Raw genomic sequence first — 25940 nt, 5'->3', positions numbered from 1 at the left:
CTTTGCTTAGTCCAGTTATTAAAATGGAGTATTTTTGGTCTGGCAGGCAGCTGGGAGAAAGCTACTCCTCGGTGGTGTCCCGAAGTGGCCGAGCAGTGACTTCACCCCTTCGTCATCGGTGCCATCTGTGGGCAGCACCAGCACTGGTGGGAAGGAGCCCGCACGCAGGGGACACAGCCCACCCCCAGCACAGCCTGGGTGAGGGGTAAGAAAGGAGAAAATATCATGAACCCCTTATCTCAGATAGGGTTTGGAGGCTGGAGAAACGTGTCTTGGGTGCAGGAAGGTAAGGGGCAGCTTTGTGCTCTCATACTAGGAGCCAGCAGGGATGGGATCTATCTCACGAGATGCGAGATCAGTGCTAGATGGACCAGCACCAGGATGCTTTCTGAACATCGGGGTGTGCCAGGCAGCTTGCTGTGGGGTATGCAAGAGTGGGCAAGGACATTTGACATGGAGCTACTGTGGCAGCAAGCAGATTTAGCTGCCAGCTGGTTTTGGCTTCTTCTGGGACTGGGGAGAGGGGATCTGTGCCTGTCGAGCACAGTTGGATGCTGCACCAGCACCCAGGGGAGGACAGCACATGCCAAGCACAGCATTTGAGGGCGAGGCCCCACAACAGCAGCAAGGCACCAGCCCCCATCCACCCCCCAGAAAGCAGGGGTCTGCCCTCAGCACACGCTGCTAATTAAGGCTCTCAGTGGAACGGTATTTTAGATAACTCAGTTCTCTGGTACACACTCTGAAGGGATAAACTCATTTAGCAGGTTAATTAGTGTCCTTGGCAGAAACAGCAGCAGCTCTCTCCCAGCCCACTGAGCAGAGACAAGGCTGGGAAGCAGAGGGGGGACAAGGCAACACATGTGGGGGTGGTCCTGCACCCTCCTCCACTGTCTCCTTGGCCATGAACTTGTTTCTGTGCTGTTTTCTCATACAAATCCACCCTGAGTGTGAAGTTATTCATGTCAGACTTGAGGTGGTGGGGTCCCAGGTGGTATTTTCTGTTCAGATCTAGAAATATCCCAGCCATGCTGTGAGAGCTTAGGATTTGCCCCAGAGCAGAAGTAAGAGCCACACAATGTAAGGCTAGCACAAGATAATTTTTTTTTCCTCCCCTTAAATATTACACTAGAGGACAAGTTTTTAAACAATTAATTTATTAGCCACGTATTTTAGAAATCTTTCTCTGACAAACTCAATGGAGGTCTGCTGATCACAACCAAGCACACGTGCACCTTATGCTCCTGGGCTGAACGATGGCATTCCCTTTCCAGACATTACGAATCTCAAACAATTTCATTAGTTCCAGACAAAGTTTTTATCTTCAATGCATGTACTTACTTGCAAGTGTTCTACTTAGTGTTTGGCAGTTTCAGCTGTATGTACTCTTGCTAAAACAGCAGAGTTCTGTTTGCTAAAATACAATATCTGGATCAGAGAGCTTTAGATGCATATTTTCTACTCTGAAGTATAGATTTCAATTTTTAATGAGCTCTGTTCATCTCAATTATACCTGGAGCAAAGCAGGGAAAAAAAAATGCCTTCAATTTACCTTTGAGGTTATACTAGTCAGTCTCAGGGTACCGGGAAGATGTTTTCTACTGTGGTTGATTGGGCACGGCTTGGATAGACAGGTACAGTTATTACAAAGTCAAGTGCTAATCTGCAGAGAAAGTCATTTTCTCATACATAAAAGATTATATCATTATCTGTAGTATAATCCTCGCTATAAGGGCTTTACTCATTGCTGCTCTAATTCATTAAAATTCAGCTGCAGATAAATAATGAATAGACATGCTATTTACTTACTGCAGTGGAAGCAGTTCCTGCCCTTCCCTGTGATGGTAAATGCAGACTGTGCAGGGTAAGGAAGCGCTGCCCTCACCTGCTCCCACTCCCTCCCCTGCCTGGCCCTGCTCCAGGCACCAAAAGGATGGCACCGAGGAGCCCACACACTTCAAGCTGCAATGGCTTACTTGGCTTTGCCCTTGTCTTTTTACATCTGCAGAGAAGTGAAACAAAGCGTGAGCAACGCCACGCAGGCTGCCCAGCCCCACCGCAGGCTGGAAAGGAAGGCTTGTAGAGCAGGGCGCTGCGGAGAGCCCAGACACCTTGCGTGAGGACAAAGAAGCTTAGCGATTGCAGTCTCCTTCCCTGCCTCTGTTACATGAGGAATGGAGGCCTTCTACTCATGTAGATGGGGTGAGAAAGATCACAGCACTAAGAATAAGCAAAAAAACCACCTCTCTTAGAAACCAGGATGAAAGACCATGCCACACGGGCCCAAGCCAGAAGAGAACACCACATGGCCACCCCTGCCGCCATCCAACAGAACCACGTTCACCTGCAGCAGGGGACTGCACTGACCCCTGACAGCACAAGGTAAAGGCACAGCAACTGCTTACAAGCAAAACAAAGGAACAAAAACTCACAGAACTGAAAACATGATGTAATTTCTACAAAAAGTTTTATTAAACCTCAAGTAATTTTAGATGCATGTAATTTTCTGTGGAAGACTTGAATAACGTAACTCACTTTGGATAACAAAATACAGTATAACAACTTTGTCCCAACTGCCAAAACAATGCAGACAGGTATCAGGCGGGGGGCAAAGAACAGTACAAAAAGGCTAGAAATATTTCCATTTCTACCTTCACAGTTCAAAGAAGTTTTAAGAAAACTTGTAGTCAGACTTCAAAAAAAGACAGCCATCAGCACCAGTTTGTCAGCTATTGTAGAATATAAAAAAGCCCCCCAATTAGAAAACCTCAAAAACTATATATATAGATTTTTTTTTTTTAAGTACAAAAAACAGGCTATGGCTTTTTTGATTCTGATTTCTTGCAGCAAATAAGAAAGCTTGACGCTGAACCACACTAACTGAAGAGTGGTTTATTTTTATAATTATGCACTAAAGAAAACCAAGGAGTGCAAACAGCATTAACGTACACTGTTGTACACTAGTGGAGAGGCAATTTTCCTCATTGGAGAAGGTTTTCTAACTGTTCTCTTAGCAGTTGCTCTGCTGCAGCTTTCTCACCCAGAACACAACTACACAATTGTGCAACTCAAAAGCAAAAACTTCTGGTGGTTTTTTTTGTCCGTGTTTCTCTCCTCATACCTCTTGCATCCGCCGCCTCAGATCAGCATCTCTCTGTAGGCCAGCTTTTCCTACAACGTACAGCTCTTGCCTCTTTAAATGAGGGCTTAATACACATGTCTCAAAAAAGGACATTTCCAGAACATATCTGCTGAAATACAGCCACTATTCACCACCTAAATCTAAAATTTTTGGTTTTGTCTGTTCAGCTCTTAGGTGAGTGTTTTTAAGTGAAGGAAGAGATGACAAAACAGAAAACAAAGAACCCAGCAAGAGGTATGTCCAGGGAATACAAGTTGAAAAATGCTTGAAAGTTTTGGCAAGTTATAGTTTTTCAATAATGCTTATGAACTTTGAGACTTCACGATGAGCTGCAGTGCCAAGGGGCAGATACCTTAATCCCTGTGCAGACAAAGAAGATAACATACATCAGTAATTTGTCAACTTCAAAATAAATGACATTACTAAATATTTCAAATATTTATCAATTATCACATATCAAATACACCATATATCAATGATTTGTCATTTATATGCTTTATTGTTAATTCTAAGATACAGAGATACTTACTACATTGTGAAAGAATCTGCAAAGGTGCTTTGCCCATGGACACCTGAAAAACAGATCCAAATATATAATTCTTAATCCATTTTCCGTAGGGACAGACCTACCACAATTTCAGCCACACTAACAATTCAGTTCAACTTCCAAATAGAGAGGACTCCCGCATCAGATGTACAGTAAAAAAAGACAAAGATAGACCATAACAAAAAGGATCTAATCAAGTTCTCTTGGATTACTGCTAGAGCGTACTGTAAAACCTCACAAAATCTGAGATAAGAAGAGGCATTTATTAGAACCGCAAGTTTTTATATGAGCTAAGTTATATTTAACAACTGAGTGAAGTTAGGAATTTTATTTCCTAAGATACATACAAAGGCTTGAAAGAGGGGGGAAAAAAGCATTTTACAAGGTAAGTTAACTCACATGTTAATGATTTTTACTTGAGAGCTACTAAAAAGTGAATTCTCAACATTATTTTGCTGCCATCTGCTACGTGTGAATTAAAAGTGTCAGAGCAGGCAGTTATTCTGCCTTCTGGTATATAAGCATCGAGTCATTTCTTTTTAAAACTATTATGTCAACACATAAGATGTAAGGTGATAGAAGTTAATGCTTTCCTGCACAACCCAGGAGAGCAAGGATTATATTTAGGAATATCTAGTGGTCTCCATAGGGACTTATCAGTGTTTTATCATCATTTGTAATCTAAACATAGTACTCAGACATTTTCAGAGCTGTTTTCCACTCCAGCAGCTTTGTGCTGCTGATCAAATCTTCTCTTTTAAAACAACAACAACAAAAAAAAAAAAAAACAGGATAAGACCAACAAGTACAAACTTAATCCTGTCATCAGTTTGCATTACAGTGCCCAGATGTTCCTGAGTCTAGTTTTTAATAGGGATTTACTCCCTCACCACGTGAAACATCTTTTACAAGTTTAAAAGAAACGTTGACATCTGTAAACCCACTGTACTCTGGCAGATATACAACAATATACATTTTGAGCTAATTTGAACTATTTCCTCTAAATGAAGTTTTATGCAGCATTATACCTCCCTAGAGTCCAGTGTCTAAATTCCAACTAAGGTTTTTGTTGTTTTTATAAACCTAAATAGAACAAAGTGAGATGACAATGACATTAAACTAACAGAACTTGACTGGTTAGGGTTGCACAGAGCAGACACAACATAGGGCACTGGCAAGTTAGAAGGCCATTTAGTTGAACAGGAACATAGAACAATTCCAAATCCACTCAAACTATCACATCCAATATCTTTACCGCTGCTAATAATAAGGAAGTATATAAAACAGTAATTAATTTTGCATTAAACTTGTTAATTAAGAGAAAGCTACCAGCACTGTTGCAATGTATAATGATTTGCTGTTTGGCTATGATAAAGATTAACACTTACATATGCAGGTTTTCTGTAACTATATTCAGAGCGAACAGACCGATAGATTGCATCTTCTTATGTCTGCAAGTCAGGAACAGGCAGAGGAATTCACCCACATACTGGGGACCAAGGTTTTGCCACCTAAACAACATAAGACCAAGAAACAGAACATATCTGTTCAACAATAAAGACAAATGGCAATATCTGCGTTGCTTTTCTCTTGATGCTACTTTCTCATACTTCAATCTGCTTTACAAGTAGTAGCATCTCATTATAGGAATGCAAAAATCACAATTTCCACTTAAAACCTTCTGATTAACAATGTATCTATTAGGTAGGCATAGCAATACCGTGACCAGGCATTCTTTTTCCAGCTGGAACTATTTCACCATGATAGGGGTCCCCATCAGGGAAAGAGACCTCAGATTGCTGCAGCTATTCCACATGTACCTTTACTTGGCCAATAAACATTACTGTGTAAGAAATACAAAGCTTTATTGCTGTGTGAACGGCTGCACTGGGTGAGGTCAATGGCCCGTCTAGCTCAGTATCCTCCCTTCGCAACAACCGCAATATTTATTTTGGCCTTCTGCAAACCAGATACACAGAAGGAGATGCCCTAGATACCTTTTGTTTAAAGGAACAGATAAGGAATAGTGCTAGCTCATACAGATCTGATGGAAATTAATTGTTGTCTAAGTACACTCGTATCGTCAACAGCTCAAGAACCACCTCCTTAGGTCTGGAGTGCTATTTCCACGCTGGTCGTAATTGAGTCTTACAGCAATTTGCTTAATTGCTTTTCAGTCTGTATATACTTTGTTTCCACAGCATTCTCCATCATCCAAATTCACACCTCCAAGTGATACAACCTTAATCCACCTTGTTTTGCCACGTCAGATTTCCTTTAAGCCCCCTGGTTCTTGATCTGTGAACAATTATTCCCTGGTCACCTTTAGCATAGAAAGCATGATTTTGTAGACCATTATCATAACCCCAGGCTCAGATGGCTGAGTCAAGTTAACCAATTCCTCTCACAGAGGTCATTCTATACCTTGAGAAAAGGAATCAGGATCGTGCACAATATTCAAAACAGATGCATCATTTATGTAAGTGTTCTATTGTCTCTTGTTTCCCATTGATTCCTAGCATCTTATTTTCAAAGAGCTAAGGATTATATCTTTGCTAAATGCTACTGCTTCGAGACTGCTGTTAAGATTTTTATAAACAGATTTCAGGAAGCAAGTGTTTACTCACAGTTTTAGCATTGTTACTTTCTGCCGACTCAGATCTCTCAAAATCAGATTGACAGTGCCATGGAGAACATGCTCCTGATAGGAAAGATGATCCAGTAACAGCCTCAGAGCCCAGAAGTTACTCTAGGAAAAGACAAAATAAGGGCACTGATTTAACTTAGTTGTCTATCATTTCTTAGAAAAAACACAAATACACAAAAGAAATTAAAGGTCAAAAAAGCTTAAGGGGAACAACACCAGGTTGGTGTTACACAGATTTTATATTTAAGCTGCTTTAATCTCTTAGAATAGAAGTCAATATCTAGGACTCACCCCAAAAGCCAGGGCTATCTCTAGGAAGGAAGTCAAGTATGGGAGATCACAGAAAAGCATCTGTTGTACTGCTTGCACTGCGAGAATAAGACAAGCCTCATGCTGTAACTGCAGGAAGAGATATCCACAAGAAGAGACATGTATTTGTAAGCCCACTTTCTCACTACTCGCATATCACATCCAATCAAATCAGCACTAAGTCACTACCATTCCAAGCACACAGGCTAGATGATAGACACAACATCCAGAAGAATCTTACAGTGACCAAAAGATGGAGAACAAAACAAGTATTTCTGTTTCTATAGCATGTTTTGCCTGGGGCTTTCAAAGTCCTCACAGAAACATGAAGTCTCATACCATCACAGTAAAGCAGAAGTGGAAGAATTAAGGGGAGAAAAACTCTGGCCCAAGAGTAACGTACTTGGAGAATAACCTAAATGCAGTTTCCTCAAGAGAGGTGGAACAGAGTAAGATTGCTCCTTAGATAGGTGATTGTATTTAATAAAATAACCCGTTTCAAGTCATGCTTCACACCTGAAACCATTGTTCAAAGCAAATTGGGAAACTGTGCTATTCTGAGTTTTGAGACAAACACACTGTTAGTATCAAAGGATAGCTTCTAATTTCAATCAAATGACACAAGATTATTCTATGTGCGAGGTTAATACAGAATCAGGAATTACCAGCCCTCACTTTGTAGATGCATAAATTTGGACAGCAATGAATTTAAACTTCTCCTGGATTGAAGATTTTCTTAGAGTCAGACCAAAACAGGCCCTAATCATTGCCTTACAATCCAAGATTTCTGCTCTAACCTTCAGACTATGTGAAGAACAACAGTCTTATGCCATTTCCCAAAAATCTTCAAGCCCTCTCTTAACAGCTTTTCATAATAATATAACTGCAGTATCTTTGAGAGCTATAAACCAAGTTGTCAATTTCCTTATTGCCAGATGCACACTTACTTGAGGAGAGAAAATAGCAGGTGGTAAAGAAACATTAACTTTTGCCTTCAGTTCCTGCAAGAGACTGCCACTGGCAGCCAGCACCCCCTGCAAAAGAAGTAACGAATCACAAGTCAAAGAGGATGCCTACCTACTTTACAAACTGCCCAATACGATCTCCTTTAAAGTGCTTTCACTTATTTTCAGCATTTTTACAGATGCAGTTGACTGTTCAACAGCATACACACGGAAAGGTGAGGCTCTATAGCATTAACTAGACGTATCATTTTAACCTGTTATGCTTAGCAGACACTTATTTCTGTTCTTGTCAAGAAAACACCCAGATACTGTCCCTTAGGACTCTTTGAACACGTTTTTCTTAAATGGCTTTCCTATCCATTTTGCTATTGTCTGATTCATCTCAACATTGAACAATATAGAATTAGTGTTCAGCATTGAGCTACAAAAAGAGTTAATCTATTCCCTATTCACAATTTTTGCAAAGTATTACATTTGGCACATACCATAAGAATATTTGATGAGGTAGTGTAACATTAACCTTAGTATTTAAAAGGATTAGGCAATGCCCACATCCAATTATGTCTTGTATAAAGCAGAGACAACAGTACTTCCATCTCAAAGCCCTATTTCAGTTACCTCTTGGAAGTCAAGCGGTGGCTCTTTCAGTGACAGAGGATGTAGGTGCCCACTTTTTTCTAACAAACGGCTACTACCCAAAATCATGATGAGGGAACTCCAGCATTTAGGCTGAAACACAGCAGAGCATTTGTTTTACAGTCAAACCCATGTTTAGCAAACTTTAGCAATCAGAGTAAGTCCCCTTGACATGCTGACTTGCATTCACTCTTCTTCCTCTCTCTAATGGAACACCCAGGCAAAACTACACCCAAATTACATGTTAATGCTTGGGGTTTCCCCAGTCTCATTTATCAGGTTGCAAAACAGCCCACCTATTTTGCCTCACCTATAGTAAAGTGAGGCTTTTTTCACCTGTTTTATTTCTATTCTATGACCCATCAACAGACCTGCTGCTGGTGTGATCATTACTGCTATGATTATTTACAGTGGGGCTGTAAGAACATATACATATGGTAAGTTTGATTATCACTACCATGGCATACTGCAAAACTCAGTAAATTTACAAGAGCTGCATACATACAAGATTTGTCATAATTTTGTCAGAAAGGTTCCAGCTAAATCAATGGACCGTTTACAAAACTTGACACGTTTTGTGACAGAGCGCAGAACTATTATCGGAGAAAAGAGTTTGTTTCCTCCCCTCCCCCAAACAAGACTTTTTAAATGATCAAAAACCCCACAAGTAAAGCAAAAGTCTCACAAAGGTGTGAACCATTCAGAGAAAAGGGTCCTGACAGTAAATCCTTTCATTGGAGAAGTAACTGGACAAAACTGATAACGTACAAAACGACTCAATGGGGCATAGAAAGAGTTTTAATACAGACTCACATTCCTATATAGTGACAGATTGCTGTAAAGGAGTTTGAGTGCCTGCTTAATTAGAACAGCATCCTTCAATGGAGACCCTGCAAGAAGAAAAATCCAAGACTCTTTTTTATTGCCTGAATAACTACAGAGTATGGATAAAACCAAGATAATAGTTTAGTTGCAGACAGGTTTCTACAGAAACCGAAAGGAAAAAAACAAGCATCTACAGCTATTTTTTTTAGAATATTTTGCTGTAGTTCTTCTATACAGAACCTACATGCTATCCTAGAAAACTGTAAAAAAACTGAATGAAGTTTAGACTTCAGAACGTCATTAAAAGCTGTAATTAAGATTCTAAACGTTTGAAAGCAAGAAGTTACACTTGCCAGTTGTAATCCAGGGCGCAGGGTCTTGAATATCCTTTCCAGTGGGGACACTGCCTGTTCTGAACATCTTCAGGTAGACCTCAAACTGAAAAGGCGTTAGCCGACAGGCAGTGCAGCATGCCAGGCTATTGACGGGAAACAACAGAGAATGCGCCGCATCAAGGAAATCTCCAGTTTTACACAAATAGAATGGGATTTTATCTCGAAGGTCTCTTAACCTGGAAAGAAGTAAATGCATACATCATTTTTGTTCACTGGGTTTTATACTGTGTATGTATATACCTGATTAAGTTTGAAAGCTAGTAAATTACATCCAATAAGGCAGAATTTAGCTGCAGTACAGTACTAGTTTCACTTGGTAAACAGCTGCCAAAATCCCACTTTTCTTTCTGTCATTTTATTAAGACATTGAACAAAAAGACAGACAGGGACACAAACCTAAGGAAAAGAAACAAAAAGAGCTATTTACCCTTTGGTATCGTTGCATTTCACAGCTCTCAGGTAGCGAACAACTTCTTTATAGCTGGGTAGAGAAAAAACAAGTGGGTAGGAAAAAAAAGGAAGCGTTAAGCTGTGTACATGTCAAATATTACAATTCATGAAGCAAAACAGTAGTTCCTCCCACATAAGAGATATTGCAAAGATAGGTTAGAAATACAACCGGCAGAAAGAGAGACTGTTGGAAATAAGTTCCATAAAGACACTTTGGAACACAGCAGATATCTGAATTAAGGAGCTATCCACAGATCATCTCTGTACTCTAGGAAAATAGAACAGGAGGCTGGGAACAGGAGCGTCTTTAAGTGGATTATATTCTTTTGAATAGAAGACTCAGAGACCAGAACACACTTTTTTTTTTTTTTTTTTAAAATGTCTTCTATCTAGTCAGCCTTTGACAAACAGAGCGCGTTTTAAACATCAAAGTCTAAAACCTAGTGAGATTATAGAAACAATGAAGTTTTCCACTTCAACATTCCTTTCAGGTCTGAAGCGTTAAAATGGCTTGATTCTATTATGAACAACTCCAAAAAGTAATGACTTTGTTGATAAGTAATAGGAATGAGCAGCTTCAAATATATACATATTTTTTGGTATGTTTCCCCATAATGCAAAACTTCTACAAATGTTAGGAAAAGACTACATTGCAGTTAATAACAAAGTTGAATTTATAATATGAAAAAAAAAAAAACACAAAACAAGACTAAACCAATCTCACTTCATTTTGTCTACTAATTTCTCCACTCGGGCCTGTATGACAGGAAGCGCTTCCCACAGAAATATTTTTCTTCCTTTCTGTGTTCTTTGTCCAGTGGTGTTCTGGCCTTTTAGAACAGTGGTGAGTAAGACATGATCCCACGGCACAACATTCAAGCTAGAAGCACAGAAAGAAATGTTAAATGTATTTTTTTTTTTTAGTGCACCACAATGTATTTCCCTTAAGTAATGTAAAGACTTATTAATAAAACATTTGAAGTTTACCGTTCAATTTGAGGGACAGAAACACAAAATTATCAATATGCACTTAGCAATAGCATCAAATAATATCTTACTATGGTAAGGACAGGATAGGAAGTAGCTAATACTGAAACCTTCCAATAAAATGTGCGTATCTTCAGCACATCAATGAAAGAATCATTCTATACAGCTGTTTTCAAATAAGCCAACTGTATGAAAATATACTTTGTAAACAACAAGCAAAGAACATACCTATTTGAGAAGCCAAAACAGTGGCATGGAAGTGAAATGGACTGGAAAAAATGAATAAACTTCTCATATAAATTTTTTGGGAAGTCACACAGCACTAGCATCCTCTGAAGTTGTGTTGTGATCCTGTTTTAAATCGAAAACCAAAATGTTAATGTTAAAAAAAATTGCTATTTAAATTAAAAAAACAACATGGAAAACTACAGAGAGTACATATAGATTTCTTCAGTTAAATGTCAGACAGTTTGGATCTGTAAGTTTGTGCTTTGCAGTGAATATGGATATTGCTCTTATGTTATTAATTGTAAACGTCAGTGCAAGCATGTATTCTGTGGTCTTATGCTTTAAAGAAGATCCCCAAGGAGTGTGCAAGAAACACTTCAGCAACGTCCTGTAAGCTCGATAAGGAAGCTGATCAACCTAAGCTCCTGGCAGCTTCAAAGCTTGTGAAACCATTTTTGTCTTAACTGAAAACTGAAGATAACACACTGACACAAAGAAGAGCTTGATTCGTTTGAAACTGGGGGAGGGAGGCAAAGAAAATTCTTTTACTGTTCTTTTAAGGTAAAAAATTAATAAATTCAGGAATAGTCATTTAAAATGAAAACTGATACAGGATTTAGGTTATACCTGTCATAGAGGTGAGAATATTAATTGTTTTTGAGCGCTCCTAAAAAAAAGTTAATTCTTAATTCATTAACCTTCTGTTGCAAGTGAATTTCAGGTTAAAGGTGAAAAGCTAAAATGAGAAATGAATTAAGCCAAGTGAGCGAGATGTCCTCATTCATTAACCTCTGGGGGAACTTCACTATGTTACATCCCCGACTACTCCATCCCAGTGGAGGACTGCAAGGCTGCTGTTTTGATTCTGAACAGATGCTATTTACTCTTTGGCTTACTAACCACAAGTAGCTACCCAACACCATCTTTTGGTCTGGCCCTACAGAACACTCCTAGATTACAGTTTAAAAGTAATCCATCTTCTTGGCTTTGAGTTCACTATCAAGGTAGTCTCCTCTGAGGCAACAAAGAAGGGTTGAGTCCTTACGTGGCTCTAAGCAAGGCCGATACTGCTCTTGACCTTCACAGAAAGGGACTAAGATGCAGAGATGCTAAAAACCCTGATTTGCTGCATACAATCATAGAATAAGAAAGCATGCTGAGGTCCCTGCTTATTAGGCTGACTGGTACGTGTAGTTTTCTATGCTCTTCTGTCTGTCCCTACACATCTGCAGTCTTCACACATGCAGCTCGCTCTCCACACCCTGCTCAAACAAACCAGTGCCTGACATTGTATATTTAGGTCCTGTTCCCCAGTGCTACAGAACCATAAGACTCCATACCTTTATTTTAGATGTGTGCACGTTCATTTAAGGCTTTTAAGAGCTAAAGCACGCACTCAAACCTCAAGTGCAAGCAGAATGCTTGCAGCTAGCAACCATCTTATTGTCATCTCAGCACTATGTGATAAGTCTTACCTTTGCAACAAATAAGGGACAGCAAGCTTTAGTGAATCAATATGACCATGGTTCTGCCAGCTTCTAAGGGGGGCACAGAGAGAGGGAGGGAAAGAAAAGCATTAATTTTTTTTTTGTTTTGTTTTTCCTGCATTTTTACCTTCTCTGTACACAACTGTTTGAGACAACACTTTTCTTAAAAAGCATTGGGAGCTATCACGCTAATAATCGATAAAACAAGTGATCGAAGTGTAAAACATCCTAGAGCTGTTTTTCAGCATTACCTAACCAACCAACGCACAACCCCTCTGGCACAGTCGCAGGGGCAGGAAAGCAGTACCTAACCTTCTAACATGTTGTATTAGATCAGTTTAAGCACATCTGTGCTTGCACAGGGCTGTTTATCAGCCCACAAGAGGGCCAAACCACATCCTATGTGACTACTGTGAACGCTGTGGGACTCACAGTAAGTGTACAGGGAGACCTACCCAAACAATGGTTCCAACCTTGATAACTCCTCAAAAATAACTGCAGAGAAGCTGCTGTTTCTGGCCCGTTGAACTAATCCACACCACATTTACTGCTGCTTTTTAAGAAGCCTTCAATTCTAGCTCCAAAATATTTAGATTCTGTTAAGCAAAGTTCCGGGACCTTGCTCGAGCCAGACAGCAATCAAGTATGAACCAGCCATACTATAAACATGAAAATAAAAAACAGACTTTAAACACTGTGCTGTTTATTTATTGTTCAGTCCTCCCAGTGAAACAGGTCAGTTTCCACCAGACTTATGGGACAGCTCTAAGACTTACTACCTGAAAAGCATCACGTCCTCCCTTCCAGTTCAGAAGCAGATGTTTCTTCACATAATGCAGCTTGCACACATTTCATTCAGGAAGGCTCCCCTGCCCTTTATCTTCTCCCTTAGAACTGATTCCCACCTGCCACCATCTACTGTCTGTTACCCTCTCTGCTTCCAGTTCCCATCTCAAATTCCGTCATCAGAGATCACCTCTCTCCCTCATGGCTCAATCCCATGCATCTTCTTCCTCCTACATGCAACCTTTATCATTCTCTGTCCCCCAGAATCCCTCCCTGCAGTCAGGCTCATTTCTTCCTCATGCATACCCATTTTCCCCCCGCTGTGCTGCAACCACGGCTATGACCTTTACACTGTTCCTACCCTTAATAAATGGAAAACCAGAACTCTCTCACTTAATCTCCTCCTTTTGAGGAGCAAACAGAGATTACACACTAGATATGGAACCGGATACTTACAAAGCAGGGTCTTTATGAAGGGCCAGCTCTTTAGCTGCTCCCAGAAGCATGACAGCAGTAGCTTTAGGATTCTCTCTTTCTGCCTGATTTAAAAACCTTGTTACCAGTGCAAAAACTCCAGAATACCTAAGAAAGTTAAGCAGTCCATAAGATAAAGCGTCTGGAATGACATACTTTGTAAATTAATGGCAATTATGACCATCCTACAGTTGGAAAGCAAACTAACGTGCCTTTCCTCGAGAATCTACGACACGGTGACATGGCATTTGCAAAGCATTACTTTCAGTATTTTAAAGGCATATACCACTGAGTAAGAACTAAACCCAATCCTAAGAAATTAGTAAAAATATTGACTTTAGTTTCATGCTTTCCCAAATCGTTATGAGGAACATTAGCCACTGTCTTCTCAAAGCACAAGAGACATATTTAAAAATATACATAAAGGAGTTTTTGAATTGAACTTGGATGTAGTTTAATTGCCAGCTGACCAGTTAGGTTCCCTCAGTTAAGTTCCCGCTATCTCAGGTGCCATGACTCTAACTAGCACGTAACTAAAGGAAAGCAAACCTGCACTGACCAACACGTACTGCTAGTTGTGGTGGCACTTACTTGTATACAACCTCCGGGTTGCGTGACCTGCAGACACTGCATTGGCCAGGAGGTAACTTTGGGAGACAAAAGCATTCATGTTGTATGGGAGGTATTTTTTCTCCAATCAAATACTTATTATATTCCACAGAAAGTTCCTGGATAAAATTTATTAGAAGATTTCCTAAGAGGGCAGGCAGAGACGTAAAACTGTTAGTGCATCCATTTTCTTCAAAACTAAAAGAAACAGCAAGACATTCATAGGTACCCTGTGCGAAATGTTTGTCAAATCCCCTGCATGCAATCTTAACGGCCAGGCATGCTTTGGCGCTTCTTCCAGGGGGAGAAAAGTAGGAAGCAAAAAACCAGACCTGCAGATCTGTCTGTTCCACAAATGGCTCAGGAAGGGGATAGCAGAGAAAAGTTGCTACCTAAATAATTCACCAGGCCTTTGCAAGGACAGCTGCAGTCCAGACAAGCAGTCCTCATAGATTTTAAGTATCATCGAGCCACAGACTGAGCAAACAGCCAGCCACAGGTCTCCCAAGACAGTGTAAGTGCACTGTGCTTACCACCATGCCGAAGGTCTGCGTCTATTTCTGTGAGCTCCAATTTGAACATTACAAGAACACCAGCCAAGGCAAAATCACGCTGTTCCTTCCAGAATTTGCTTTTGTTATGTGCGTTGCAGTGACAGAGGGAAGAGGTCGTCCAATTCTGGCACTATTTCATGAAAAGGGAAAGACAGGGAAAAGTTTTTTTTTTCTCCTCTCAAGTTAAGCAGACAAAAAGTTGTTCCTCCAACTCAGTGAAGGACTAGAAGGACAGAGATACACAAAAGATCCCTCCCCCTAAAACAAAACAAAAAGAGTCACACCAGAGAAACAAACAAACAAAACAATGCTCCCCCCTACTTCGCCCCCTGCACTTTGGTTAGGAATATCTAAAGTTTGACCTTTGCCTAGGGCAGTGAGAAACAGTCTGATTTAGTGCAATTCCATGAAATACACCATGTGCCCAAGGAAAAGAGGAGGTACATTTGTTTTTTATCAAATGAACATCTACTCCAACAACTTACTGGACTACTAGAAATAAATACAGACACTGGCCATGTGTTAGTAGCACTGTGAAGCTGACTGAGATGAACATTTAGAAGAGGAAATGTTAAAATAATCAAATTCTAAGTTTTGTTTATTGTTTTAGTGTGCATAAGAGTGATGTCTTTTAAAGACTTCAGGAATTCAGTTTACTTGAAGTTGTACATTTTTTTTTTTTTTACTACAGTTCTTCCTTACCTCAGAAGCTAGTTTATCACAAATGTAGCAGTAGCACTGACTGCAAAAATCAGCATTTTTTCCAAGGGGCGAGCACGTATCACATTCCATTCTCCTGCACAGTTAAAAAACAGACCATTACTTACAGAGCTGGCTGTGCCCTTATCCAACTCTCTCTGCTTGTTAGCTGTTCAAATGCTAACAAGGTTAACAAGGTTACTTGACAAGGTGGCTTAAATGTAGGGAAGGAAAGCCCCATATCGTCCTCCACATCAGCGAACATACTCAAATGGGTGTATTGTACAGTCATATCTGGCGTGGGGCATCACATTTGCTTGTTTACAGAACGTAACCATGAGGTCACATTCCTCGTCTACAACCTCTTCGGTTTTCTCCTCTTCCACAGCAGTCTTTTCTGTATAAAAGAGAAAAAAAGTCTAAATGAGTAGAGAGGTAACTACAACTTGATAACAAAGTTATCAGCTACTAACAGTTATTCTTTGAAACACTAAGATGCACGTTTTCTTATGATTTCATATGGTGCAAATGGCACACAGGAAGGGGACAAGAGACTTGCACACACCATCCAAAGAGAGGCAGGAGAGGCTTTCACAGATTTGTCTTGTGAGGAGAACTTTCACAGGTGAGCAGGAGCCCAGTGCTTACCTGACGGGTCCACCAACAGAACCGAAGTCCCAAGCGTGCTCTCAGTTTCGTCGTCACTGATGAGGATCACACCCTGCTCCTCCTCCCCCTTTGAGGACCCCATGGTTGCCAAAGCCCGAAGGAAGCACCACGCTGCTGGGCAGCAAGCAGGACACAAAGCTCGCCCCCACTGCCCTCAGAAACACCCCAAAACGCCTCCCCCAAAGCCCCCAACCCCTCCGAACCGCCGTAGGGACGGCACCACCCAGCCTTTACCACAACCAACAGCCCCCAAAACCTCCACTTTTCCACCCAAACCTCAACGAGGAGGAAGGGAGGGACAAAATACAGGGCACAGGAGGGCGGGAGCTGCCCCCCTTTGGCGGGACCACCGCCACTCACCGCCCCCGGGCCCCGCAGGCCGCCCCCACCTCACGGCCCGGCCCCGGGTCCCCGCCCCCCCCGGTCCCCACCGCGCTCCTCAGCGTCCCGCCGGGCCCCGCCACTCTTTGAACCCCCAACCGCTTCCGAGGCGGCGACACTATGGGGGCGGCCCGCCCTGAAGCCGCCCGCGCTACTTCCGCCCTCACAGCGGGCTGAAAGTGGCTGGGAGGGCAATGAGGGGCCGCCATCTTTGGTGTGGGCAAGGGGGGGGGGGTGTCCCTCACGCCTAGGGGCATGACTGGCCCCCTGGTGGAATAAACCCCTAATAAACCCCTCGTCCTTCACAGCAAATCTGGGGGGGACAGGAATCATGGCAGGGTGTGATCCTGCAGGGCCCTGTGGTATGCGAGGTGTTGTCTGAGGGAAGGGGGAGGCCGCCTCTCACACCTCACGACAGCCTCCTTTGGGATCTAATTTACTTACTTTATATTTGAAGACAGCCGTGGTGTCTCCTTTTGGGGGTCTCTGTGACTGAACCCCACAGATGTGGCCCCAAACACCACACACACAGTGAAAAAGTCCAGTCCCTTCCAGCCAGGCCCAGCATCCACCACCACGGCAGCTGCTCACGGAGCTTTGCTGCTTTGGGCATCACCAAAATGTATATATATATTTTTTTTTCTGTAAAAATCCCAGGGCAGATTTCTCCTGCTGCAAACCCAGCAGGTGATGAGCAAGATGCCCACATCCAGCAGATGTTTGGGATTTCCCAGGAACACTAGATGGTACCAGAGCTCCACACTGAGGCCCCGGCAAGCATCAGCCGGTGGGACCGAAAGTGCCTCAAAAGTGGAAATTCTGATACACGGGAAGCTGAAGATGTAAAGCTGCAATATATTCATAAGCTGTTGGCAAATTAATTGCCTTTTCTATGGGAAAAAGCAGATAGGGTAATTATGAATGAAATAAGGACACTTTTCATGTTTTCAGGACAACCATAACAGTACTGTTGGTTAAAAATTATCAGCAAACGGAAAGTATTACAGAACCTGTTAGGAGAGCAATTGAGGACTAATACCCATGGAATGGAAATTTTTCATTACTAGTAGTTAATAGTACAAGGAAAACCTAGGAAGTATTTTAATTTAAGCTGAAACTGCTGTTAATTCATAAAAATGTGGTACTTTTCTGGGATTGTTAATAATAAAAACTATTAAAACAACACTTGGAATATGATTACCTTTTTTCTGTAAGAGGCTGCACACGTTTCAACATGCTGCTTGAAATATTAATGCATTAAAAATGCCTTCCTGCAAATTAATATTTATTCTATGGATAATCTTTAACGTCTTCATAGCTTTCAACACATTTGGGCAAAGTGTTTCAAGTTTCTGTGCTTACAATGAAAAATTTAAACCTGACACCTAAATAGGTGGCCCGATTTCAGCTGCGTGGAGCACTTTCTGCGGAGCCATCATTTCCTTCACATAGTTGCCTCTGTAGCATGACAGCGTTTTAACAGCCCAAAGTAACTCAACACAGCAATTTAGGTGATGAAATGAAGTATTGAGATAGCAAGGAGAAATAATAAAGGCAGAACTGGCACCTGGCCAGCAGAATTTTTTTGAAAACTCCGCTCTCATGCAGAAGTCCTGGGAGATGATCTTATGGCCAAATATGGTCAGGACTCAGCGCTGTGTTTCATCCAAAACACAGCAACACTGGTGTTTCCTCTCTTTCCAGATGAAGAGTTGGCGTCGGCGTCCTATTTTTAGTGGTGTGGGTGTAAAGTATGTTGGTTAAATTTTGTATCGCCTCAGCTCAGTCTGCTCTGCCACGCAGCGTTTCATGCCCAGACCTAGCAAGACTTGAGGTCTGGGACTGACACCACAGGCTTCTGCTTTATGGTCTTCATCCCGTAGGTCAGTGACTTTTGTGTTTTGGGTGAAGAGACAGCTCCTCTGCTCCTTGAGCCCATAAGCCAGACTCAACTCTCCATCCTGTGCCAAGGCAGGACAATGAGAAAGCATCTGGTGAACTCCCACGGCCACAGTGACAAGACTGTATAATACCCCTGATTTAGGCTGGTATTCAGTGCATTTCAATTCCAACACACCTGGAAATGCAACCATATTCTCTTCTTATTGTTGCACATGAGAGAAGCAGCTTCCCCATCCCTTCAGAGCACTGACTCCTTTGCTGTGCACTTGCCCCTGCCCTTTCTGTGCAAAGGCAGCAGGAACCTTGTTCTGCTTGTGTTTGTCAGTGGGCTTGTGTTTGTCAGTGCCTGGAATGGGAATAAAGATTTATATAGGTGTATATTTGGGGATAACTGGTAGCCTCAAAATAAAGAAGTGGAATATAGGCAACAATTAGCAGCAGTCTGGGAAGTGAAACCTTAAGGGAGGAATGGAGCAGTCTGGACCAGGTCGAGGTTTAACTGAAGATGCAGAAGACTTCAGCTCAGTGGGAGTGGGCTGCTGGGGACTAGGGGAATGGATTTCTACCACCGGCTCCTGAAGTAGAGGTGGAATTCCTCTCTGACCGCAACAGCAGAGCTGTAGAGCAAACAGACCATTAAAACATCCATTCCAAATATATATATATATATTCACGTCCCATTTATATTTACTGCTGCTTCATTCTGTTGAAAGTCAAAGGCCCATTTGTATCCGATGAAAGGCTTGGGATAGATCAGTCGGCTGGAAAAGGCTCAGAGGATTGAAACCTACAATTCCCCTCGGGCGAGTGCTAATCCATCAGCCTGCTGCGCCCAAGCAAGGTGCCGCAGATCCTTGCCGGCACCGTGAGCTGACTCCTGCCTCGCGCTCGTTGGCCCCAAAAAGGATGTTCAGTGCTAGAGCTGTGAAAGAGATTCTCCTAACGGAGCTGCTGGGAAAAGGCTTGTGGTCATTTCCAGCTACCTTTGGCGTCTCGGCAGAGCCGTCGCCTCTGTTACGGGCAAACTTTCCGCGGTGACTTGAAGGCGGCCCCCCCCTCCCCTTGATCTTTGAAGTGCCTCCGAGCGCATTGCAATGGGCTGACGAAGTGTCGTCTGTTGTGTGGCAGCAGCGCTGCTCGGGTTTCGTACGGAAACGAGGCTTACGTGGTTATAATGTGTGCCTGAGTGAATGACGGGCCCTCTTCGTGTCCAGAAGTCACCGAGGTGGGAGGGAGCCATCCTTGCTCTCCAAAAGCCAGGATCCAAGAGGGAGCGCTGAAAAGAAAAACAAGCCTCACGGTGCAGGAGAAAAAGAATGGTACCAGAGCAAGGGAAACACACGTTAGCTGCTCTGTACCTCTGTCTAAACCAGACCAAGCTTTTCCTTGAACCCTGGTTTTGTGAGGAAATAAGATTTGTGTGGTGACAGCCCACGTATGAGTGCAGCCCTGGTAATTACTGAACTCTGGTGCCGATTTCAACCAAATAGATGGCAGGTAGAAGTCCCAAAAATGTTGTGATAAGAGATATGTGTGTGTGAGAGAGAGGAACCCTCTGTTTATGCCTTTCCTGAATTCAACCGTGATCCAAAACCTTCAAATCTGGGAAGAGGTGGGACAAAATTCCCCATCTGTGGAGAAGCCTTGGTAGCATCCATGCCTGTGTGCCACCGGTCTCCCCACACAGGAGAAGCCAGCAGAGTGGTGTCCCCTACAAAGGGGGACAGCCCTAACACTGTTTGATTTTTAAGCCCATCAGGCACGAGGAATGAATGTGTTGGAAGCCGGGCTCCCTTGCTTCCAGCACTCACAGGCTGACCTGGTGTTTTCATGCTTGGAAGAAAACGGTTCGGTTAGCTCCTTCCCATTGTAATTTCTTCCCTTCCCCAAGATCAAATAAAGCAGAAATGAGATGCTGTGAGAAGGACCGCTCCCGGGGTATTTCGGGCCCTGTAAAAGTGGTCTGGTTTGTTGTTTTTTGGGGGGACCCCAGTGGGCCAGGGCAGGGGGACCACAGGGACGCACTGGCGCTGAGTCGGTGCCGGCAGCGGGGTGGGGACAGAGGAGGTGGAGATGCTCCCCTCCGCAGCAGCCAGCAGCTCGCGATTTAAGAAACAGATGAACATGAACTGCATTGGAAAGCCTTCAAAAATCTGCTAGCACTCTCTTCCCTGCCGAAAACTGAATAAATCCCCTTCGTATTCCAGGCTCCTAGCGAGACCCTGAAATATTATCAGTGCTCTTTGACACCCTACCTGCCCCTCATCCCACCTGGCTTTCCACAAAACACATTTCCTCTGCTTTCAGGGAAAAAAAAAAAAAAAAGCCAGGTTCGTTCAAGCTCTGACACTTCTCTAGCACTGGGGTGATTGAGTCTCCTCCATTTTATATTTGGTATTTTAATAGAGTTTCCTTTTAGACCTTTAATGAGTTTTTATTCCCCTTTGTATATCAGACGCTTCAGTCTGACCGACAGTTTTACTCACCCCATGTGGAGTAATCCGAACAGCCAGGACAACCTCTTATTCCTGTGGCAAGGCTTCCCCTGCCAACATTCCTCCTTTGCTCGCAGCCAGGAGGATGTTTTGACCCTTTCCTCGCCGCCGTCCCACCCACCTCCAGCCCCCCGCGGGGACCTTCCCGTGGTGCAGCACCAGGAGCGTGCCCAGCTCACAAGTGCCTGCAGCTCTTTTTCAGGGAAGGAAAGAAAAAGAACGAATTAAGACAAAACAAAAGCTCACGGGACGTGTAGGCTTGCGGCCATGCTGGGGAGCTTTTATAATTTGCACAACGCACACCGATGAGCAAACGGCTGGAAAACAGGTCTGGCTATGGCTGCTTCATTTATTTGTAATGCATCCCGGAGCCCAGTGCAGGGTGAGAACAAAACACGGGACAAGGATGCCAGCCTGAGCAGCACGGGGACGAGGCCATCCCCAGGACCCCATCCCTTCAGCTAGGGATGGACGCCACGGTGGGGGCTGCTGCAGGATGCCCAGGATGTATGGGACTGCACACATGGGTGTTTTAATGGCCAATTTGGGGTGCAGATCAGCATTTTCCTTTGAGTCCCAATCCATGAACAGATTTTCAGTTTTGTTCCACATTTGGGACAACGTAGGTGCCTTCTCCTGTCTGCAAGGCAAGCAGAGTGGTTATAGGCATTTCTTGGGCTTAATTACACGTGTCCAGTGGAGTCATATAATTTAAAAACATATGCTATTAAAGGTTACATATTAAGCACAGCCTTGGTTTTTTGATGTTGCAGAAGGCTTAGACTCATCTGCTGAGAATTAGGAGGTTATTATTCTGCGGAAGCTAATCCAAATTGCTTATTATCCATAGGCAGAAAATTAAAGGAATATTTAAGCCCATTCCACAGATTGCAAACTTGGTGGCATAGCTCTGCAACCAGTAGTATTAGTATCTTGCATTTGATAGCTGCCAATAATTTAAGTCAACTGTTTAACATCTGGCATTACTATATAATGTCTGGCTTAAGCTGTAACCCTTTTTTCCCCTTGCTTTTAGAAAAGGTTTTTCTGCTTTGAGAGAATTTTGATTACTAAAGCCCTTCCTAGGACAGATTTATCCTGTGATTTAACATTTTGTGATGGAGTCTCATTTTGAATCAGTTGGGTAATTGGCAGTGACTTTGGTATTAAACTGATTCATGATGTACATCCAGGCCCTTAAATAATTTACCCTTATTGTCTTTATAATCGAAGCTCCTTTTTGCCCATTAAAAACTATTGGAAACAGCCTAGTGATCTGCTTTGATTAAAAATAAAGTGCAGAGGATTGGGAACGATTAGAGACGGCCAGCCTTCCCCTCGGGCTCCTTCCATGCTCTGTCCTCATGCTTCCCGGGCAGTGCACGTCTGAAATAACCACCACCAAGCCAGGCTACACAGCACAAAACGAACCTGGAGGGTCTCAGACCAAGCCATAAATAGGAAACAAGGCCTGGCTGCTGAGCCCCGGTGTGCTGAGCCCCGGGATGAGCCCTGCCAGCCCCGGCAGTCCCCCTGCCACCCGGCGAGGAAGCCTCGGCGTCGCTCGGCCTCGGCACGCCGAATTCAAAGCTGTCCGCTTCACACCCCACTCTTCCCCCGGCCTTTGGCAGGGGCTATGATATAACAGGTTTTGCATAGCTGCTAGACATCTTCCTAATAGTATCCCCTGTGAATTCTAAATTTCAGTCACAGCCTCTAAATTTTCATTAAGAGCAGTCACACTGAGAGAATGATGGATTAGATTTTATTGTTGGAAAATCTCCAGATAAAATTAAAGTGCTTCTTTCTTTTCTGAAACCTTTACCTTTCCCCTGTGGTGCCCTATAAATAAGGTATCAAATAATGTTTATCCTTTTGAATTCTGCAATCTTACATGCTTCATGCTTACTCCTGACCACTTTCCTGACTCTTCAGAGCTGTCACTCGTCAGCTGAGGCTCACGAGCAGACGCACAACCTCACGGAGCTCACTTTACTATAAAGCAGCCTGATGTTGCGTTCCAGTAGCATTTTGGGGACTTTGCTTAAGCACAGGTACACACTTGTAAACACAGGGTTGTCTTCTTCCCTTTCCTGGAAATCTTTATTTCCCTTCTCCCTCTGCCCTGGCTCTCTGCAGCCTGTGGGGCCGGCAGGCGAGGCTCCGTGTGCTGCCCGTCCCAGATTCTTCTAGCAGATGCTATTTCCTACTGCAGTGAAAAGATGAAAAAAGTGTTCTTTTTGCACAGAGGTTTTAAGCATTTGTAGCTGCTTTTAGTCTTCGCTTTAAATAAGAAAGCAAGAGCCCTGCGGGCAGTTGGTAGGATGTGTTCAAGAGCTGGTGGTGCTGGCATGGTTCATACTGGTGTCAGCTCCTTTAAGTTAAATTCCATGGGGATTTATCCAACAAAGGCTCCGAACAAGTTTTCTACAGCATTCCCCACCCCATCCCTCTCACTTCACAGCATTTTAAATGAATGCAGGGCAGAGCCAAGGGCTGGACCAGGGCACAGGGCTGGTCCCCTGCTGCCTCTGCCTGCATCCCTCGGGGGATGTCCCCTGTCCCCAGCAGGGCTGAGGCCAGCAGCAGGCTTCCCCCCACCCCAGAAGGCACTGGCTGGCCACTTTGAGAAGGAGGAAGGATTTCTGAGAGGGACAAAGCACCCTTCTTCTCTTTATTGTGCTTCTTGCCAGGAGCATGTAAGTGAGCTACCAGCGCAGGTGATCTTTGCATGTCGAGCTCATTAAAATGATAAGAGTTTGACTAATTAGCGTCAGCTGGGCATCAGGCCTGTGGCTCTCACTCCAGTTTTGATGAGCAACCACTGCCCAAGAGGCTAGTACCAGAGCAGGGACCCCAGGCTGACCCTCCAGCACCCGCAGCAGTTGTCTCTGTAACTATTTTCCCTTTAAAATAATTCACCTTCTTGCACTGGTGGAAAAATTATCCAATGGCCAGGAACCAAATAGGAAAGGATCCGAGTCTCATCCTCTCTGCTGCGCTGTAATGTCATCCCAAAGGAAGCGGCGCTGCCTTGGCCATTTGCAGCAGAGGAAAGAAGCGTCGCGGGGTTTATTGGCTGGTTTTATTGGTTTGTCTGTGCCACGTTTCGCAGGTGGCCGCGCCAAGAAAACACTGCGGCTTCCCAGAGACGAGGCCTCAGCGAGGCAAAGGTAAGCCCAGGAGAAGAGTGAAAGGCTTGGAAGGAGGAACCTTGTAAATTTGGTACCAGCAAGGATGGAGGGGGGCCAAAGCTGACCGAAATCTGCCACGAAGCGAATGAGAGCGCAGCCTTCCCTGCACAGAAGTCACGACGCCCACAGCTGGGAGAGCGGCCAGTGTTATTTTTGGGCAAGCTTTACGCAAGTTCCAAGCAGAGCCTCAGCAAAAAGGAAGCAAGGGGGAGAGATGGAGGCTTCTTTTTAAGAGGGAGATGCTGGGAAGACATGGAAGGAAGAAGACATGGAAGCAATGAGCTACGGCACCTACCATGGGGTCAAATACCCTGGGGATGGACAGGCAGGGGGCAGCTTGCTGCAGCCCGAACTTGGTTGCAATTTAGCAAGGTCCCAGCACTGTGCAAGCACAATTCAGCTCAGCAGAGACAGAGAGGGGCAGGATTTGGCTGCTTGCTATGAAGTCCTTCAGGAGGAGCAGAGCAAGGGGCACAGGCTAGCACAGGACCTTTAACTCCATTTCCATTTGGGAGGGAGGTGTTGACATTTTAAATGCTGTGGATGATAGAGAATTGGCAGTGTCTTGGATTCATGAAGTCACTGAAAAGCAAAAAAAAAAACAACAAAAAAACACCACCATTTTTGCTGCCTGTGGTAACAATCCAGCACTGGGCTATGAGTGGCGGCTCGGTGGCGTTTTGCAAGGGTCAGCTGGGTGCTGGGAGTCGTCGTGCTGCTGCTGAACTCATCGTGGCTTCATGCCCCAAACCCACCCTGCTCCCAGGGGATGGGGCAGAGCAGCTGCAGCTCCATGCAGCAGGCACAGCATCCCTCCTCTGCTTCCCCGTCACCTCCCCGGGGCTCCAGTGTCCCCAGAGAGAGGTGTGGGATGCCCAGGCTGAGCTCCTCACCTTGTGTCAAGCTCACGGAGCTGAGCAGAGAGCCAGGAGCAGTTTCTAGCTGGAGGATTGTGCTTGCAGGGCTGCCAATGGCCCCACACAGGACCACCAGAGATGCCACCACTCGGTGTGCTGCAGAGGTGGGATGTGGTCCTTGCTGGGATCAGGATGTGCAGGGACACAGCAGGAGTCCCAAGAAATTCAAACCCTGGGGATTACGGAGCAATCTGTATGTTGTTTTGCCAATATCCCCTAATTTTCTCCCTCTCTGGCTAATTCTGATCTTAGGTACACTCAGATAAGCCCCAAGGCATTGTGCTGAAAGAAACAGCTAGCTCAAAGGACACGTGTGGCCTTATCTCCTCCCTGCATTCATTTGAATAAATCCTTCCAAAGATACTTTACATAAATACATTAAGGACAAATGTTGGCTCACCTCTAGGGACTCCGTGTTATCAGTCAGGGCTGTGGGGAGGCTTTTAACTGACTTACAAGGGCACCGCTGTTGCCCTTAGGAAAACGCACTGAAAGCCGAAACCCCCGGACCTGATTCTACTCGCGCTCTACCAAACCGGCCGTCCTCCGGTGCATAGTTTTCCTGTTCATAAAACCCGAGTAATTAATGCTGAGTAACCGCCGAGGGATTTTACAAGTCTCCGTCAAAGATCTGTTATTTAC

At 43.8% G+C, this 25940-nt stretch overlaps 1 protein-coding gene across 1 annotated transcript; it reads right to left on the bottom strand.

Moving 5' to 3' along the window:
* Positions 1-2488: 2488 nt before the first annotated feature.
* Positions 2489-16852, bottom strand: LOC309884117 (uncharacterized protein). Its single transcript, XM_082772811.1, has 20 exons — positions 16841-16852; positions 16389-16520; positions 16008-16137; positions 15744-15837; positions 15021-15171; positions 14470-14632; positions 13861-13986; positions 12607-12669; positions 11132-11254; positions 10641-10796; positions 9894-9947; positions 9425-9642; positions 9060-9136; positions 8229-8339; positions 7593-7679; positions 6628-6735; positions 6317-6438; positions 5078-5200; positions 3672-3714; positions 2489-3502 (listed from the first exon to the last, which is right to left on the bottom strand). The coding sequence occupies exons 2-20, from the start codon at positions 16489-16491 to the stop codon at positions 3425-3427; spliced, it is 2130 nt and encodes a 709-aa protein (XP_082628937.1). The 5' UTR covers positions 16492-16520; positions 16841-16852; the 3' UTR covers positions 2489-3424.
* Between the last annotated feature and the right edge of the window lie 9088 nt (positions 16853-25940).

This window comes from Aythya marila, assembly GCF_965140915.1.
Source record: "Aythya marila genome assembly, chromosome: 15".
NCBI classification, from domain to species: domain Eukaryota; kingdom Metazoa; phylum Chordata; class Aves; order Anseriformes; family Anatidae; genus Aythya; species Aythya marila.
Note: the sequence above shows the minus strand (reverse complement) of the source record. Positions and strands in the feature narration are given on the sequence as shown.

Bases quoted from the DNA above. Each gene is read 5' to 3' on its own strand.
- LOC309884117 (XM_082772811.1), bottom strand. From the start codon at position 16,491: ATGGGGTCCTCAAAGGGGGAGGAGGAGCAGGGTGTGATCCTCATCAGT. The intron at 14,633-15,020 runs GTAAGCACAGTG...CTGCCCTCTTAG, and splicing joins CGCAGACCTTCGGCATGGTG to GAAATCTTCTAATAAATTTT. The intron at 6,439-6,627 runs GTGAGTCCTAGA...GTCTTTTCCTAG, and splicing joins AGATAGCCCTGGCTTTTGGG to AGTAACTTCTGGGCTCTGAG.